Source organism: Melospiza georgiana, chromosome 1, assembly GCF_028018845.1.
Source record: "Melospiza georgiana isolate bMelGeo1 chromosome 1, bMelGeo1.pri, whole genome shotgun sequence".
Classification (NCBI taxonomy): Eukaryota; Metazoa; Chordata; class Aves; order Passeriformes; family Passerellidae; genus Melospiza; species Melospiza georgiana.
The window spans coordinates 42,840,674-42,860,037 of record NC_080430.1 but is presented as its reverse complement, the minus strand read 5'-3'; the positions used below and the strand labels follow the sequence as shown (position 1 = coordinate 42,860,037).

Genomic DNA, 19,364 nt, shown 5'->3' with positions numbered 1-19,364 from the left:
CGCTGCTTTAGGCCAGGGCACTTGTGCAGCTGGGACCTTGCCCTGTCTGAGGAGCTTCCCAGCTCTGGGCACTGCAGAACAGGGTGGAGGTGGTAGCAGGAAAGGAGTGGCCAAGGAATTTGCTGGGCTGTGACTGTGACTGAGGAAAGGCGTAACACATTGGGTAGTGCAAGGCCGAGCAGGAACATCTCAGTAGCTGGTAGGGGCAGGTCAGATACTTTTCATGACAGATTTTTTTAAAGGATTTTTTCATTAGCAAAAAAATCCCAAAGCAGCTGGCTAGCAATAAACAGGGAAGAAGGGCAAGCTGGAATGTCCCCATACATCAGACACCCCAGCCACCCTGTTAGCCTTTCCCATGGTTAAGTTTATGTGAATGAATCAGAACTGATTTGTTTGTCATTAATTCCAAATGAACTTGCTTTGAGTAAAAGGTGTTTGAGCAGTAACACCTTGATGTGACTGTACTTGGGAAGGTGTAGCAATGCCTCACTTGTTGAGTTGCTGACTGCATGCAGCCAGCCAGGCTCCCTCACATGCACAGGGTGTTTAGAGGGACTGCTGGACTGCCCTTCTCCAAGGCAGTGTGTCTCTGCAGTTGTTTTAGCCTGCTCCCTCCCTGAACCACAGGCTATGGCTATTTATTTGTTTTCTTAAATTGTAATTGTAAGATGAATCTGTTTGGCCTATCTGCCTGTATTAAAAATGACATCAATTTCTGCAAGTCAAGAACCCTGTATTAGAGGCAGAGTCGAGTCTTATTACATAGGGATAAAGAATGAGATGCCCTCTATTTTCAGATGTGATGGAAGAATCATGTTGTAAGAAAAATGCAAGTATAGGGCCTGAGAAGCCCAGAGAGGTAATACAGACTTCATTGGGCTCTCAGATGATTCATCTCAGGAATTCATTTCAGCAGGCCCTTGTGTAACATCTTCCTCTTTCCTCCCTCTCACTGCTCTCTCTTGAGAAATACAGAGCAGAGGAGGCAGGATCTGGTTTTCTCTCTGGGCATTTGTGTGCCACATGCCCTCAGACAGGCCCAGTATTGCCCTCATGATGCCAGTGGTGACAGAGGCCATCACCACAGTGCTTTGTATCAAGCACTGGGGTGCAGAGAGAGCCTCCTCTCTCAGCACCAGCCTCCAGGGCTGGCACTGAGTCACCAGGCCCTGCTGACAGCCCTGGCACTGCCACCCGCCCCTGCAGCTCCTGGGTGAGGCATGGCAGAGCTGTCCTGAAGAAAGCACATCACAGTAGCAGGCATTGTTCCCAGGGACTTTGCTTACATGAATAAGGAAACAAGCTCAAATTTCTCTGAATGAGATTCAAGATCAATTCCCTCAGGCCCAGGTAGGCTAAAATATCCATAACTGCTTGCCTGCTACAGTGGAACCTTTCCATGTAATAAGTGTTCTCCTCAGTAGATATCTGGAGATCCCTCTGGGCCACACAATTAGACCTGCGCTCACAAGGAACCTGATGAGAGAACTCTTGTATCACCAGCAAGTGGTTTATGAGTGCCCTTCTTAAGAACAGCTTTCTTGGATTGTTAGTGCTGCTGCTTGTAAAATCCAAGTCTTAACAGGCTTCTCCCACACAGTCATCTTCCCAAATAGGGTGCTCCAGCCTCATGCTTGGTTTTTCCTGAAGCTTGAGACCAGAGATAAACTCACTTTATGGCTTCAACTCAGGCACTGGCAGAACTGCCACACAGTGGCCATACAGAACTCTCTGGTGGCCTGCACTCCTGCAGGCCCAGAGCCACAGCTGTCTAGAGGTGTGAGGCTCTCAGCTGGGGAAGGGACCCTGCCTGGACCTGGGAACAGACATTCAGATTCCATACCTTGTGAATGGCAGCTACTGATAAATACCTTATTCTTTCTGACATTGTCACCTGACAACTGATTTTGGTCAGTGAGTTTCATCCCTGGCATTCCACCATTTTTACAGGTGCACCTACAGCAGAAAGGAAACAACACATTCAGGAGCACAGACAGAAAGAGTTTTTCCTCTCAAATGAGAAATGAAAATAGATGCCACCATGAATGTATAAAAAACCCAAAAGACAAAACCCAGTACACCAGACATTATGAAACACAGGAACCCCTCCCCAGGAAAGGACAAAGAGCTGCATACAGAGGAATAGGAGCTAAATTTCATTTCAGTGACAAAATACTACTTGGCACTATGAGGGAAGATTTCTCAACAGGTTAAAGTGAGTGTTTTAGGACAGAAACAGTCTCTCTCGTGACCATGTATGTGGAACAAACTTTAATCCCTACAAAACAAAGGAGTCCCATACTTCTCATACCACTGAAGGTCAGAATTCCTCCATACCTCCTCACTTCTGGTGGAGAAGGCACCTAAGAACAGTATTATCCCTGTTTCTAGATAAGGAAACTAAGCAGAAGTGAAGGGATTTGCCCAAGGCAAAGGCAACAGCCAACATTACTGAAGTCACTGGGTACTTACACCTCACTAGAGATTTTCCTGTTAATCCACAGAAAACAAAATAAATGGATCCCACAAGGAAAACCACGGAGTTGGTTTTGCAGAAGGGGACTTGCTTGTTTCACACGATCACAGTTGACACACGACTTGATTCCTTTTCTAAGCCATCTTAGAAAGTTATTCCAGACACTGATACAGCTGCCATCAGCAAAACACACCAACTTCATGCTCCCAGACCATGATCACTTAGCAGACCAGCAGAATCCCTTCAAAATGGCTGCAAGGTCACAAGAACATACTCCAACAGGAGCCCATCCCATGGATTTTTCTTCTCTGGAACTGCTCACTCAAAACCACTGACCAGGCAAGTTAAAACTTGAAGAAACATGAGCTACTTCAGACCAAAGTGGGCAGCAGACTGCAAAGATGGGGAGTTTTTATGGAGAACACACTGACTGCCTCCTAAGAAAACAACTGGTTTTGGGATCTCTACAGCACTGGAGGAAGGGTGACATGCTTCCCTCAGAGATCCTCAGGGCAGAGCTTGTGCAGCCCCAGCCCTGCCACTGCCTCAGGAACAGGCTGTGAAAGCAGCAGCCCATGAGATACCCCTGAAATAGCAGCAGCGTGGGGGACTAACAGTGGGAGAAGCAAGAACAGAGGAACCATAGGTTTGCTCCCCTTCCCAGGAGAACAGTCATTTCTTACTGGGTCACACCTGCAGAGCCTGAGAAACCCTAATTTTTAGTTCCAGACAAAATACATTATTTTGGCTTAGTTATACTATTCTGCTGTGGGAGCCCTGTGGCAGAAATCTGAAATGTGCAAAGCAGGCAAACACCTTAATTATGGCAGCAGCAGATTTTTGTGAACAAAATTCCAGCAAGTACCACATACAGTCACATCTAGCAAAACTGAACATCAGAGCATCCAAAAATAAACTGTCTCAAGGTCACAGGAGCAAACAGTGTAGATTTTGTCCTATTACTGTCAGAAAACAAAGAAACATTAGGAGAGCTACCTTTCTGTGAAATGCAAGGAAAACCAAATCAGATATTCACTACAAACACAAGTACTGGTGTATCAAGTATCAACTTTAATTGATCTGTTTGCTCTTAGTTCATTTAACCAGAAGATCCATTCATACAATACTGCAGTTCAGAATCCAGGGGAGCAATACCAAAATCCAACATAAATTAGAAAATAAATATACTTCATAAGTCACTGATCAGCAATCTGTTTCCTACTAATTTTTTTTTTACCTAGCTTTTGAAAAGATTTTAGCTGGGACCTATTTAGAGAACTAGCAAACAGGACTATATAATACATACTCTATAAATATTTATGTTCAACTATTTCTCAGATCACATAATGAAATACATTGTTGTTCTCTATGAAATGTATAACATACTTAAATTAATTTGCTGTGGACAAGCAGTAGCTAATAAGCAAATCTTTGAAATAACAGAGGATTGTTTAGCTATTGTAATGAAGGAACAGAAGGGGCAATAACCATAAAGGGAGAGTAAATTAAATAATAGTCTGCTTTTTTTTTCCCCTTTAGAAAGTTGCAGCTGAAAATTCTAGTGAGCTTCTGGATGCTTCCTCACAGGATCTGTTTTCAATCACTCAAAGCACAGGGAGTCTGGCAGACTTCATCCAGACCTGGCATGAGCTGGAGTGCTTTATTTGGTGTTACCTTCACAAGCAATTGCATACGAGAAACAAAGAGAGCAGGAGAAAATAGAGTTTTGTACAGTGTCAGGCAAAGATTATTCACCAAGTTTCACATAAGCAGGTGCCACCTACTCAGTAGATGGCGGAGGGTGCGCTCCGAGCGCCACACACGCCGGCTCCGCCTCGCCTGTGGCCGCCTTAGTCATCCTCATTCCTCCGTGTTTACTCCTTCAGCGACTCCGCCGCCAGCTGCATTTGCTGCCAGGAGAGAAGAGCAGAGAGAGACGCTGAGTGCAGCGGCAGCAGGAGGAATTACCAAAGCAGCTAGAGCCCAGGACACTCCAGAATCCAGCTGACTAATAAAACCGCACCGAAAAAAGAGCTTGAGCATTTAAAAACAAAAACCACCACCCTGTCATGCCTGATTTTTACAAAATACACAATTTTAACAGAGGCAATACTTTCGTCCACCAAAACACTCATCAAATGGCAACGCAATTTGTATGTTAATTAATTATTTTTGTGATGAATAATCCCTTCTGTGAAAGTCATTTATCCCTAAATATTTAGGCTTTTAAGCTGATCTCAAAAGGTCAATGAACTGACAAACTGCTGCCCCCACTTCCCATTGCAACAATCTGTTAACTGTTATTCAGTATTTCTGTTGTTGTGAAATTAAATAAAAAAAAACATCCTGTGATATAAGAAGGAGGTAGCAGACTGCTCTGGTGATTCGTGTTATTTCCAATCCTGTTGATAACCAATTTTGTTTTCATTTTCCTAGGAAGTCACCAGAGACATGTCACCATGTGAAACCAGGATAACAATCCCAGGTGATGAAAATATCTGCTGAGTAAAAGAAAACAGAGCTGCTCTGTGAAGCTTCTTGTTAAAGAGAATGTTTCATAACCCAGAACTTACAGAGGCTACAAGAAAAAGCTCAAACTGTGCTGAAGGCATCTCTCACACATCACCTGGGGGATGCCAGCCAAGGGCCTGGCAATGTCTGGAACCACCCTGAGATACCAAGAAATGGTCAGGGTGACTGAAGTGCCCCAAAGAAAAAAGACAGAGACGACAGTCTCAGGAAGGAGACGAGAGGGAGAGCAGCCCAAAGCACAGGCAGAGGAGCAGAGGCAAGGAGATGCCCAGCACTGCTGCAGTTCACTCATGCCCAGCATCACTGCCTCCTTGGAGCCAATTTGCAGCTTTCAACTCCTAAGCTGCTGTGTGGGCTCTGTGTCATTCCCCTGTGGAGGATGGACACGTGCTACTGAGCTAAAGTTGTTTCTTTTGCATTTGTGTTTGATCTCACAGAAATGGCCCATGACGTATGAGCTATTAGAAAGAGAAGTATCTAAAAATGCTATAACAAAATTGGAAAAGACAAAGCTGCAATTAAAGTGTACACTATCATTCAGTTTCTATCCCACAACACAGGATACAAAGATGTCAGATGCTTTAACAGAGCACCTTCTACCTCTTCTTTGCTGCTAGTCTCGGCCTGAACCTATTCCAAAAAACTACTCTGCATGCTAAAACACACCTACAACAACTTTTCTTTACCATTTTTATCTGTATTTCCATGCCATCTATAAGTGAAGTAAAATTAGTTTGTGATACAAATATTTATATGCTTCTCCATAGCAACAGTGCAGGGAAAAACGCCACAGCTAAAGGCTGGAGCACAGATAGATTCCTCTTCTACATCCTGATTCACTTATTTAAATAAATGTCTCAATAAAATGATAGCATCTTTAATTAAAGTGTCTTTTCCTCCTATTACAAAAACATAGACACAGAAGACAGCACCTTCATTCAGTTCCTGATCCATCAAATAGAAACATTCTCTTATTTTAGAATGATTTTCATAAATTCTGAGTACTGGTGTAATTGTATGGGGATTGATGAGGAATGCAGAAGACTGGAAAGGTATTTTTATTCTCTGATCTCTGCAGGGCTTGCCAAAGTCTGGAAAAAAACCAAGCACGAGTGCTAATGATGACTAAATGTAATCTGTCCAAAAACTCTGTAAAAGCTGGACACCTCTCATTTATTTTTGAAGGCCCTCCTAATTTTAACGGAGCTAATCTTAAACTAGGATTGTCTTCTGCTGGCAATCTTATGCTATCATATTTAAAATACATGACATGAACAAACAAATATCCCAGCTTCTTGAGCAGGCCAGTGAGTAGAAAAACCTCTTAAAATAGCTTCACATGGCACACAAGGGCTGGGCAAAACCAGTCCAAATGCAGTCATACACATATTGCAGGAAATGAATCATAAGCCACGTGAGAACCCCAAGAGCTGTGTATTTAATTTCTTCTTTATAGTTTCTAATAGCAAAATGTATTTGGCAGTACCTGGCAGCAGCAGGCTCCCCCAAGAGCTATCACTTGGGCAAGCAACATGTGGTGGCACCTTTAAACAGAGAAATTCCTTGCCAAGTTCAGGCTGAAGAATTTTACAATTTTCTTTCTTATTTACTGCAAAAGTAAATGTTCCTGCTCAATGGGAAAATATTTCTCTAAGACAACATATGGGAAAGGGAGTGTATTTTTAAATTTTTATTGCTGAGAAAGGGAATTGATGAGGTACCTTTTAGGATCACTTTTCCCTTGACAGCCCCAACAGGTTCACTGGGGAACCTGTGGGGCTGAGTTAACTGCTCTTCCCTCAAAAAGACATTTCTTTGTAAGCTTTAAGAAGTATTTTAAAAATATGGGAGAGAGATTAAACCTAGTAGATACATGATGACAAACCTCACTCATTTGAGGGGTATTAAAAGCCTCTGTGAACTATCAGAGGCACAGCTAAGAAATGAGTTGGCTCAAGAAGCCATTCTTCATTTATTATCAGCTGAGAGTTACTAGTGAAAGGTTTATGCTTAATGCTCTGTTTTATGCAGCACCCTTAGCAACGGCAGCCTGTGCATGCAATACATGAGTGAAACGTGTTTAAACTGGTTTTAATTTTAGTGGGGCTACAGTGTTGTTTATACTAACATTCTACTATTAGGAAATGCTCTAAATATTTATCTGCTCTAATTCAATAGATTTGCTATTTCCATTTTATTAAGTTTAAATTTCCTTGTAAAGCACATGTAATATAATTAGACAGTACTTCCAGGAGAAATAGTAAAACCCCTTTAATGTGGTTTACAAATAGGCTTTGCCAATTACTTAGATTTTCCTACATTTCAACATTAAATTTTCTGAAAGGACTTTATTAAAATGGAACAGATCCTTTCACACCGCACACAGAGCTGTATACCAAGCATGGAAATCAGGCTACTTCCTTTGTGGGCTCCAGAAACACCAACCTCAGTGTACAGGGTAGTTCTCCAGTTAGAGGGGCTATGGAAGCCTAAACATGTGATTTAGTGCTGCCAACAATACCAAAATACAAATTTAAATTGCTAAAACCATGAAATAACAGAAATACACAGCTGCACCAGAGACCTCAACTACAGCAAAACCCCAGGAGCTGCCAAGGGATTTAGCAGAGCAGTGCCAGGGCTTGGTTCCCCAGCACTGGAGCCCAGAATTCCTGTCCCAGTGCTGGTTCTGCACACACTCACAACCTAATCAGACACTCCCACCTTTCCTTTATGGTTTCTGTGGGACAGCCAACACTTAACAGACACTAACAGCACTAAAGCCTTTGCTTTAATGTTGATTTACTGCCCTTGCTGAGCTCTGTATCAGATGCTCACAACACTGTTAATTTCCAGTTATGCCCAGACCTGGTAAGTCAGCCTCTAACTACTCCTAATTTTACCACTGTGTGTGTTAATGCCAACTGCCAATTCAACCACAACCTGAGGAAAACAATTTAAAACACAGAAAGTGTATAAAAGTGAAAACCAAAGAAACCAGGATCTATTGACTCACTGGACTGGTGCTTTTCCACAGGTAAATACTCATGTGTACATACTCAATGTGTACGTAAGTTTGTACATATGAAGAACAGATATGTAAATAGTTTATATTAAATATAAGAATACATGAAAGAAGATGTTTTTTATCAGCAACCTCATCTTCTGGTTTTCCTGTACACACCATGTGGAACAGCTCATAAGCAATTAGAAAGAGCAGTGGTACATGGTATCTTTCCCACTTTCTAGCATTAATTACAATATGAAAACATGACAGATATATATTAAATTCTTCTTTTGTAATGGTGTCCAATCACAATAATAGTAGCTTCTTGGCTCTTGAGCTGTCTCAAGAACCGTATCAGCCTAATCTGTAAGTACCAACCAGTTACAGAAGAGGCAAATTAACACCCACTTCAAAACTCACTAAGTCTCTTCCACATGTAGTACTTTATTCTGTGTAAAGGTTTAAAAGCTTATTCAATGGAAATTTGTTCTCACTGATTATAATGGTGTAAGGTTACGGTAGCTTCATACCTGGAATGACAAATCTTCCCTCAGGGTTTCTGTCTGAGGCACTCAACACTCTGCAGCAAATGGTGCTTCAGGACTCTGGGCTTGGGTTACTTGCATTTCTGACTCTGACCACTTTTCCAGCAACATGTTTGTTTCCTTAGCTGGAGATGGTAACTGATGCTTCTTGACAGCAGTAATAACCAGTCTCTGTACTAGTACACTCCTGTTTATAAATCCCAGGACCACACAGCCACAATGCAACACTGAATGCTTATTTTGAGTTAAGTCATCCTGCACAACCCCTCATTCTTCTTGAAAGCTATTGATTTCCGGAATACAGCTTCTCCCCTACTTCAGTAGTATGATAAAAGATTTGTAGGAACAGTTTCACAACTTCCTCATCTCCCAGAGCCAAGACCAATGGCCCTGTGATGCTGCAACCCAGTGGAAAAAACCCTCTGTATACAGGAAAGCCACACATGAGCATTAAACAGTCAAATGCAGATTTTTTTATAAAAAAGCAAGAAAAATTTTAAACTGAAGATAACAAAGAAACAAATCCTGAAATGTCACTCTCACAAGGACTGTGAGCAATTACAGTAATTTAAATTTCTGAGGAATATTTACTAATCTCCTTACTTCTAGGCTACAACGAAAAGACTGTATCTAGTTTTGGGCCCTCCAGTATAAGAAGGATACTGATCCACTCTGCCAAGCTAACTGTGGAATCCAAGATGGGCAGGGAGGTGATGCACATGCCCTGAGATAACTGCCCACATCTACAAGGAGGTCAGCAAGAAGATGGCATCTGGGTCTTGGCCAGGGTGCACAACCAGAGAACAAAAAAATGAAGTGGTCATTAAAAAATAAGCCAAGAAAGCCCCAGCAGAAAACATTTCACTACAAGGACAACTAAGCACTGCAGCAGAGGCCCAGGGAGGTTCTGGAGCCTCTGTCCTCAAAGCACAGGAAACCCCACCCTCCCACAGCCCTGGGGTCTAAATTTGGTGCCAATCCTGTCCTGAGCAGGCAGCAGGACCACTGACCTTCTGAGGCCCCTCCCAGGCTGGGAGATTTTTACAGTTGTTTCTACAGGAATTGTGACAGGAAGTTTGCCTGGACTCCACAGACCCAAAATGGGAACTGCTACAAGAAATAGCAAGTAATGGGAAAGAGCAAAAAAAAAAAAACAAAACACTCTCTTCTTTCCTTTCTTGTATGCCTAATTCAAGATAGAGTACCAAGTACAAAGCCAGTGTTAATGAAACAAAAGGTTTGCAAAATTAGTAAGTGCAGAGTCAGGAAAACTTGCAGAATCACATAATTTGTGCCTTGGAGTATTGTACCTCATTAATAGCACTGTGAGGAATTGCAGTCAAAGCAACCCCATTTGTAGTACATTTTTTTTCCAAGATTTTTTCCTGATCTACTTCAGATTGTCTCTGATTTAAATTGCAAAGTATTAATTAATACTCATTACAATATTCTTACAGTATTAGTCACCCTTTGCTGAACCTTATTTTAGTTCAGTAGACAGTACAAAAATGAAGAATAGTGGAAGTCACACAAGACAGTCTAACAGTATTTTCTTCAGAATATAGCTTATGCATTCTGCCCCTCAAAATAATTTACATTATTTTTGTCCTCATGTAGCTCATATTTCCTAACTTTTTTCACCATAACTGGCCAAACAGTTGCCAAGTGACAGATAAATACAATGTTAAACAACATATAAATGCCTGATGAGGAGTGTGTGCCCAAACCCCCCTCCCAGGATGCCAGCCCAGCCCAAGGGATGCTCTCCCTTTAGTTTATGCAATTACCTCTCACCCAATCAGCAGCTGGTCAATAGGTTTTGGAGTCAGAAACTATCGACTGGCTATGAAAGAAATGATGCAAAAAATGATGCAATGTGACATGACCTTGGTGACATCTCAAAGGGGAGGGATGGCCTGTGCAGTCCCACACTCATTTCTTTAGTTCTGTGCCCTGGCTCATGCAGACATCACTATGGTTTAAGGGTGCAGTTGGCCCCTAGGTTAACAGCACATCAACAACGCTTTAATGGTTTCAGGGTGAGCAATGATACAATCCTTTTCTCAGGGGTTTTGGAGGATGCAATTACCTGCTTCCTATTACTAGCTACCATCAAGAGAAAATGAGTGAACCACACTATTCTGCCTCTCTGAAGTTTAACAAGCTTTTTCACTAAGCAAGGTGAGCAGGCACATCCCCTTTGGAAGAGAAATACTCAGCACTTGGAGAGTTTAATGAGCCTTCTGGACACAAATTCCTAATATATGGATATGGCTGACATTGAAGCTTAACTGCAGACATAGCTGTGTTAGCTTTATACCAACTGTAATCTCCTTCCCTGGAGATACTCACAAGCCATCTGGACAGAGTCCTAAGGAGCATGCTGTGGGGTCCCTGCTTGAGCAGGGAGGTTGGACTAGCTGATCCCAGAGGTTTCCTCCAACTGATCCATTCTGTGGTTCTGTGAAAGCAGTAAAAGGCTGGATAACAAGCAGGCAGCTCAATCTGCCCTAATTTGCCACTGAAGCTCACATGCCTTGCACTCACTCTGCTGAAAGCAGCCAGACAGCCTCTGGAGCAGTGCTGGCTGTGGTGGTGGCACTGCAGGGGGACAGTGAGAGTCCTTCCTCCTCACACTGCCTAAGTGGCCAACTGCTTGGGTGATGGGAAAAATACACAGCTTCTGCAGAAGACACGTTTCAGACTATGTGTGCTTTCAGGCTCTCTGTGCTTCCATTTTTTCCAGCTTAAAGCTGGAAGGAACCTGCTGGGTCACAGACACAAGCCTCCCTCGAGTGCACAAACCCACGTCACAGAGGTTCAGCCAGGGAGACCACACAGCATCAATTCCGGTGTTGCACAGGCCAAAACCCACAGCTCTTGCCAACATCCTTTAGCAAATCTATTGTACAAAAGGCAAGAGACCAGTTTAAACTATTTAATGCCACAAAATGAGCAGAGGAAAAACTCAAAAGAGCATGAACGTGTCTCCCTGTAATCCATGCAACAGCAGGGAACAGACTGTGTGAAAAACAGAGACAGTCTCTCAAAATGAATTATGCTCAACCCTCAGAAGACAAAAAAAATATATTCCACTACTTTCTGGACACAAAGTTAGTCATCCCTGGACCCCAGGCACATAAACCCCAACATCTAAGCACTACTGAAGTCCTACCCAGCCTCTGCTCTGCCAGTGGACACAAAGGCATGGCTAACCCCAGCCCAAGCCAGCTGGTCTCAGTTTTACCCTGGATTCACATTTCTCTCCAAATTTCCTTATTAGTGGAGTCATAAAGAGCCCACCTTGGTTTCAAATAAAACAAGTAACAAGATAAGAACTTTACTCCTCTGTGCAGAACATTCACTGGGTAATGTAGATCAGCCTCCAGATATGAAATTAAGAACTCAACTTCAGGCACTATCTTTGGAAATTACCATTTGTACCATAAATGTGACACAAATAAGCAGAAAGATTTGCAGGGGGCATGGTGTCCTCTGTTCTGCTACCACACAGCAGCCACAACACTGCAAGTACAAAATTTCCATTTCTTTGTGGCAGGCAAGAAACTTCAGCCTCACAAATACATCTGAAAATGCCAGAGAAATCAAATGTCTGAAAAACAGAAGTAGAAAACTTTATAGTGTATCTGAAGTAAAAACAACACGTTAAGAAATACAGACTTCAGTGCTGGGCAGACACATAGGGAAAGTAACCACTCTTGTGAAGGGAGTTTGTTCTAAGAGGAAATTTGCCTCTTTCTTTATCTCTTGTATCAGCATGAAAAGTAAGTGTAAAGTATTTTAATGAAGTAAATGAAGTAAATGAAGTAAATGAAAAGTATTTTAATATAGTAAGTAAGGTAGGAAAAACTAGTCAATGTTTAGATTATTTGATGAAGAACTATTTTCAATTCTGCTCAGGAGTTTATTAGGCAAGGAGTCCCAGGCCAGCAATGAAGGGACCTGCCAGGCAATCTTATTTGTTTTCCTCCCCTGCAGAAGCTCTCCCAACCCAAGCACATGTTATTACAATATAATTTTGAGTAATATTTTCATTCTTACTTTTCTCTCTTCTACTTCCTGTGAGGGCTCTGCAATTGCCTGGTTACAGTCTAGTGAAAAATAATCAACATAGAGCCAGTAAACAATTTCTAGTTACAGTAATTTTATAAATACTCTGAAGCAATCAACTCTGTGAATGTTAAAGTATTTCAAATAGGTCTTTAAATACTTACAAAATGGCAGTGGCACCACTGACAGAATTTCTTCCTTCACCAGAGATACCTGTGAAAAGGCATCCTGCCACATTCCCAGCTCTTTGGGAAGACTATGCACTCATAGAAAGAAATAGTTTTCCCTTAAACACTGGGCCAAACACAAGTATCAACTGATTACAGGCCATTGATTTGCTCTTAAATCTATATTTAAGCTGGTATGTGTCTGATCAGATAAAGTCAGTAACTCAAATTAGTTACGGTGGATTTATGGTTTGATCTGGCTCAGGAAGTTCTTGAACAAAGCACAGGCAGAGGATGGAGAGATAAATATTATTCCTGCTTTTCACCCTATCCCAGACATCTGCATGTTGCCACTTTAGAGCTTTAGGCACCAGGATGCAATTATACACAAAGGACACAGCTGACCAAATGTTCCATTTTCATTGAAGGGGCACACCTGGACAGAGAGCACGACCCTCACTGTACTACAAAAGTCCGTCTAATAAGCAGGTAGGAGAGTAAAAGGTTGGTTTGGTAGTTTAAAACTGCATATCTTCAAAATTAGTAAAGTTGTAATAGCTGACATAGTCCTAAATTATAGGTATGGCAATATTTACAGATTTATAATCTTTATGAATTGCCCTGCTAAGCCTGTTGCAATTTTGAACAACTTAGCAAAGGGTAAAGGTCTGGTTTCCATGAAGGCAATGGCAAAGTTCTCTTTTATTCAGTGAAACCAGACTTTGTCTTTATATGCTTCCTGTGTTAGGACTGAACAAAATACTTTTTCCATTTTTCCAACACATTAGTGGGAAGAAAACCTCTTTGCTGCTCACAATCTTTGTTTTGAAGTGATGAAGTGCTCTGCCTCTACAGCCTCCTGTTCAGAGCTACCTCCACTGTATCAGACCCTCACAAAATTCTGTGCCTTTCTGCCTCTAATACCACCAGCAATTTCTTCTCAAAGCTTTATGAAATTCTTTTGCAATAAAGAGCAAATTAAAGCTGTATAAGAGCTACTATTTTCAGTCTGAAGAGAGATGATATTTTAAGCAGCTCTGTAATATAAAGACAAACAATGACCTCTAGGCATGTTGAGTATTAGCGTTTATTCTCTTTCTGAGATCTGCTTTAGTGCCTTTGAACACCCTATGCTATGTAACTGAGAAACTACAGAAAAAGATTTTGGGATGAGGTTTAAATTGAAAAAAAATGGATGAATGATTTCTGACTATTTAATTTATTATTTTCATGCCTTGCCAATCCTATAATCCCAGTTTCTTTCTGGTAATTTAAATTTTGTTCAGTATAATACATAAAGGCAGAGTACATGTATTGTATAAAATACATCTGCATTTTTAAGAATTTCTTTTAATAACATTGTGGGTTTTAAGTTTAGAACTTAGTGTTAAAATTTTTACTTTCTAAACAAAACCTGAATGATTACCAAAAAGGTCACACATATGGCAATTACTCTTCTACTTTATCAACACGAACCTTGTGTCTCTGCAGGCTTTCCATGCACAGAGTAAGTCAATTTTCACATGCCTTGGTAACACTCCTCCTTATTTTTTCTGCTTTTTAATTTTCTTAAGTACTTTCACTTTATTAAAGCATTTTACTTCCTTTCCTTATTTATTCCTTGCAGATTTGCTGCTGTTCTACTGTCCTAGCTGTACCCTTTCCCTTATATTTTAACTTTCAATTCCTTCAACATGAGAAATCTTTCCCTTCTGCCTCTAAATTCACAGGTGGCTAAGGGTCAGATTTGCTGGCAGAAAAGCTGCCGAGAAGAGTGGCCCTGGAGGCTGGCAGCTTGCTGGTGGGAAGAGAGCCCCGCTGCTCCTCCCACTCCCATTGTCCTGCTCTGCCTTTCAGGAGCAGTGGGAACCAAAGGAAGGACAAAGTACTGCCAGCACAGCCCTGCTCCGGGGCTCTGCTCTGAGGGGCTGCTTAAAGCCAGACAATAAACTGAAGCCTAGAAATGAATGTGTGGAACAGATATATGCAGCTCCAGTCCAGCTGCTGTTCTAGACTGACCTCCTTCTTTTGCTTCAATGGAAATCAGAGCTAATGGTGCCAGCTTCAGCATGCACTGGGGGATTAACTATTGTGATTCATGTTAAATTGCCACACTAATTTAATTCTATCAGACATCAAGGCTTTGCTTTGGAATGTTTTTTATACATACCCTGGGTCACCAGTACCATCACACTCCTATTCCTCAACTTCAATCTACCACAACAAATATCTATTATCTAGCATGCAATACAAACATCTAAAGCAATTTCTCTTCAACATATCAGCTGTAGCACATCAAAAGTGTCCAACTGCTATAGAAACACTGTACAACATTACCATTTGTAAGAAAATATGTTGTCTTGTGAATTTTATAGTAAGACCTTTATAAAATAAGTTGTTACATCTGTCAAACTAACCGTATTTTAAAAAACATGCCAGTAAGTGCTGTGAAAAGACTCTAAATAAATGCTGAAAACATCATATGATTTTGCATCAGTAAAGTGAGTCAATATTATTCAGTGAGTCACCTAGCTAATTCACAGCAAATTTCTGTGATGGTATAAGATGGAAGGTGAACACACATTTCCAGAGATCCTTCAGGGCAAATCAAATATACAAGCTAGGGCAGGACAAATAATTGCAAAATATTAACAAGCTGCAGAAATCCATTTTCTGCACTTTGCGCTTGATAATATGTCAGTGCTCACATGCTCCTGCCTCATTCTTGGCACTGGAAACAATCAGAAAGTAAAGACACACCATTATAGAACCAACAGAACTGCAGGAACCATGGCCATTAGTTACACCCTTTTTGAAAACAGTAACATTTCACAACCACAGCAAAAGACTCCTTCAATAAACTAAAGCAAATATCTCTTATGTATTAAAATGACAGCAACATAATTTCCCTTACTAATAGGAAATTACAATAATTATTAGTGGTGAAAGAAAATACAGCAGAGGCTGTGGTTTACAGTAAGCCAGTGTAAGAATGCATCTACCAAGGACCTGAATAGAATCCACACACCCAGACTCTCACTCTCTCTCTCTGTACCTGTATACTGTATCTATTTATCAATCTAAAAATAAAGAAAATGCATTCATAAAGAAGACTTTACCAGTTTGTATTTAAAGGGGCATTATCCACAATATTAATGGGAGGCTGTTAGGTTTTGGTTTCCATGTGTTGGTTTTTGCTACCCTGAAAATTCTCCTCCCAATGCCTTCCTCATTTGTAACAGTGAAATTTGGGAACTGGCCAATATTGCTACCATAATGTTATAGGGAATTCAAACTTCAGTCCAGAAAAGGAGTTTTTCAGCAGGCAGTACTTAATTAGCATTGAGCACTAATTTAAAATATGTATTATATATGTTACTCTGTATTACTTGGTATGAATCTCATATAACTAACTTTCAAGTAATTATATTAGAATTTTGCCTTCCTATTAACTTTTGATCAAAGAAACATATCCCATTGAAATTGCCATCCGCTGAATTTGCTTCTTGACTTTGTTTCATCTTTCTGTGACATGGGAATAATCACCAATACTATTGGGAAAGGGATATATAAATAACACCTTAAATAAGTTTTCTCTCTTCTGAAATCTGCAGGGGTTTGACTAAAAAGAAGAAAAGAGGGTTTTGTCCTGTGTTAGTGAATGGCTCAATCTCCTTTCATGATTTCTGCTGATCAGTGAAAAAATAGAAAGGAAAATACAGCTTGGAATCACTACGATCCTTATAAATGCTGTTATATTAAATGCTTATGCAACAAACTGGAAGATTCACAGTGGCATTAGAAATAATCTCATTTGTGAAGCAGATATGAAAATCCTCCCTATTGATGAGATAAGCTTAAAACTAATTGATACAGCACGTAAGGAACTGCTCCCATTAATTGTTGCTCCAAACACTTTCATATACTTAACATGGAAACAAGAGGACAGATCATTCCCAGAGAAGTTACTGGATAAACTAATTAATGATTCGGTCTGGTAATTTCAACATCACCATGCTAAAAACAAGTAAGGGAAGCTCTGGGTCTCTGGGTGTGTCCCAGCTGCAGAAGAAAGGTGTCTTCTTGCCACATGCAAGTCTAATTTAGCCACTTAAGAGTTTCTCAACTGGCAGACCAGTTAAATTCTGGCTTTACTCAACAGTACTTCTACCAACCCACACCAATCTGTCTTTCATTTCATTAGGAATTTACTTCACTACTGGTTACCAAATGTTAACTAGAATGTGTTAAGAGCAGATCTTTCCATCTCCCCAAAGAGGGAAAACACAGGCTGATTAATTTGATAAAATTTCTCCAGTCAGAAAAAGGAAGGACCAAGAGTCACAAGAACCTCATCTACTTAGCAGATTTACTCCTCTTTTATATATAAAAAGTAACCTTACCTTTTGAAAAAATCCACCCCCACCCCTTTCACAGAAACAGACCTCCTCAGTTATTCAATTTATTTCAAACTATTCAAACACAGAATGTCTCTTCAACAAACACCCAACAATCCCTGCTGTGTTATGGACAGTCCTGCTCTTCCAACAGCATGTAACATTGTCCTTGAATATCTAAGGCTGTGTTGCTGCCAAAACTTTTTCAAGTCTTTTTTTTCCTTCTTAGGTAACCAAAAACAATGCACAAGACAGAATTGTAGAAAGCTTTTGCAACTTGCATGGGCAAGCAGATGGTGACTTGTACCTGCAGCACAGACACCCAAGAAGACCTCTGGGGCAGGAACTTAACACTTTTGCATTTTTATACAGAGCTGAGGCAACACAAGTCTTAATGCGCTTAAGCCTTCTAAGTGCTACAACTAAATAAACTGCAGAATAAATTATCTAACACACAGTTCTTTTGTCTCAGAGTCTGACCTGAATAATAAAAACCTGGGTTTGGTGCTCCATTCTGGCAGATGCATCATATCCTACATGAAAGTTACCAAAATAATTACAAAAACTTTTAAAATCCTTCCACTTTTTCCTATTTATTTCCTATCAAAAGCTATGGAGTCACTATGCCTGCACATGTCTGCTAAACCTGCAAAATATTTTCTTTGCATTGAAATTTTAACTTCTAGCATGTCTTTGAAGGAACTCTAATTGGTCAGATTGATTACCCAATCTGGACATGAGAACAATCTTGCTCAAAATGGAAGGAGCCTTAAAGATCAATTAATCCCCCTGCCACAGGCAGGGACAGCTTTCATTAGACCAGGTTGCTCAGGGCCCCATCCAACCCAGCCTTTACTTTCAGGGATGGGACATTCACAATTTCTCTGGGCAACCTGTTCCAATGCCTCACCATCCTCACAGTGCATAATTTTTTCCTAATAGCTAATTTAAACCTACTCTCTTTCAGTTTGAAACTATTACCTCTTGTCCTATCACTACATGCCCACATAAACAGATTCTCTCCATCTTCCCTTCAGGCTCCCTTCAGGTACTGGAAGGCCACAATTAAGTCATCCAGAGCCTTCTTTATTTCCAGGATGAAAATAGCACTTGCTCAGGTATCGAAAACTGGTTTTCATCTTTAAAAAGCCATAGCTATGCTGAACATCTTTGTTGCTTTTTCCCGGGGTTTTAGAGTTGTTAGCTTTTTCCTTCTTTTTTTTTTTTTTTTTTCTCCTAAAAAGAGATTGACTACTCTCCTCACATCTCCATCCTTTCTGCTCAGCTGCCCCAATGATTAATTTCAGAGTTTTATCTGGGAGATGGTCCTTTCTGGCTTGTACTTTTGTAATAAGCCAATATCCAACCAAACATTCAGTGTGTGACAAGATAACAATTTCTGGCCCAACAAGACATGTATTAAATGTTGCCTCCTCTGCCCTGAGGGACCAAGGAGAGGTCACAGAAAGGCAGCAGACTCTTGAGTTGAGAAGTGCATTACATATTGCTCTGGGACAGCTTTGCTCTGAGATAACAGGGTAGATAGACCAGGCTATGGCTCATTTCTCTACACACATTCCACATTCTTTTGACTTTTGGAAGTTTTGTAATTTATTCCACATGAAACAAAAATTGAGACAGTAGAGAAAAAAAATACCCTTGGAATATGAATAATAGTATTATCATCAGAGGAAACAGATAAAAAGAAAATAAAAAAGGTTCTCCTGTGAAAAGAAGGCAATCAGACAAAAAAATCATAGATTGGCTACTCAGCTTAATAAGGACTCAAGAACTAAAGCACTCTCATTAAAAAAAATAAAGGTCAGCAGTGCTGGAAAATGAAGAAGAAAAACCAACCAACCAATCCAAAACTAAACAAGGCAGCTAAACTAATAAACTTCAGATTCTCCAAATGCTTCCCAGAAAAGTAAATCTTTCTGTTTTCAATCTATTTCAGAGGATATACAGCCATAAGTAGTGCACATTGCTCCTATAATAGAGTGAATAACCTAGCAAATGACAGAGACACAATTGCTCTGAAATGATAGCTGAAGTTTTACTTGTTGTCAACAGAAAAGAGAGGAAAAAGAAAGGAAAAGAGTATTACAGTACCTTAACTTATAAAATGTTCTATTTTATTCAATCCTGCTTTTCCATTTAGTTTTC

General features: G+C 40.5%; 1 protein-coding gene across 3 annotated transcripts in view; it reads right to left on the bottom strand.

Annotated features, from left to right (window-relative positions):
* Nucleotides 1-3,535: 3,535 nt before the first annotated feature.
* ANO10 (anoctamin 10) overlaps nucleotides 3,536-19,364 on the bottom strand; it is a 122,224-nt gene continuing 106,395 nt past the window's right edge. For all 3 annotated transcript variants that reach the window (XM_058025904.1, XM_058025893.1, XM_058025883.1), the window contains one exon: nucleotides 3,536-4,389. In XM_058025904.1, coding sequence (XP_057881887.1) covers nucleotides 4,354-4,389 — 36 coding nt within the window. In that variant the 3' untranslated portion in view covers nucleotides 3,536-4,353. The remainder of the gene's footprint in view (nucleotides 4,390-19,364) is intronic.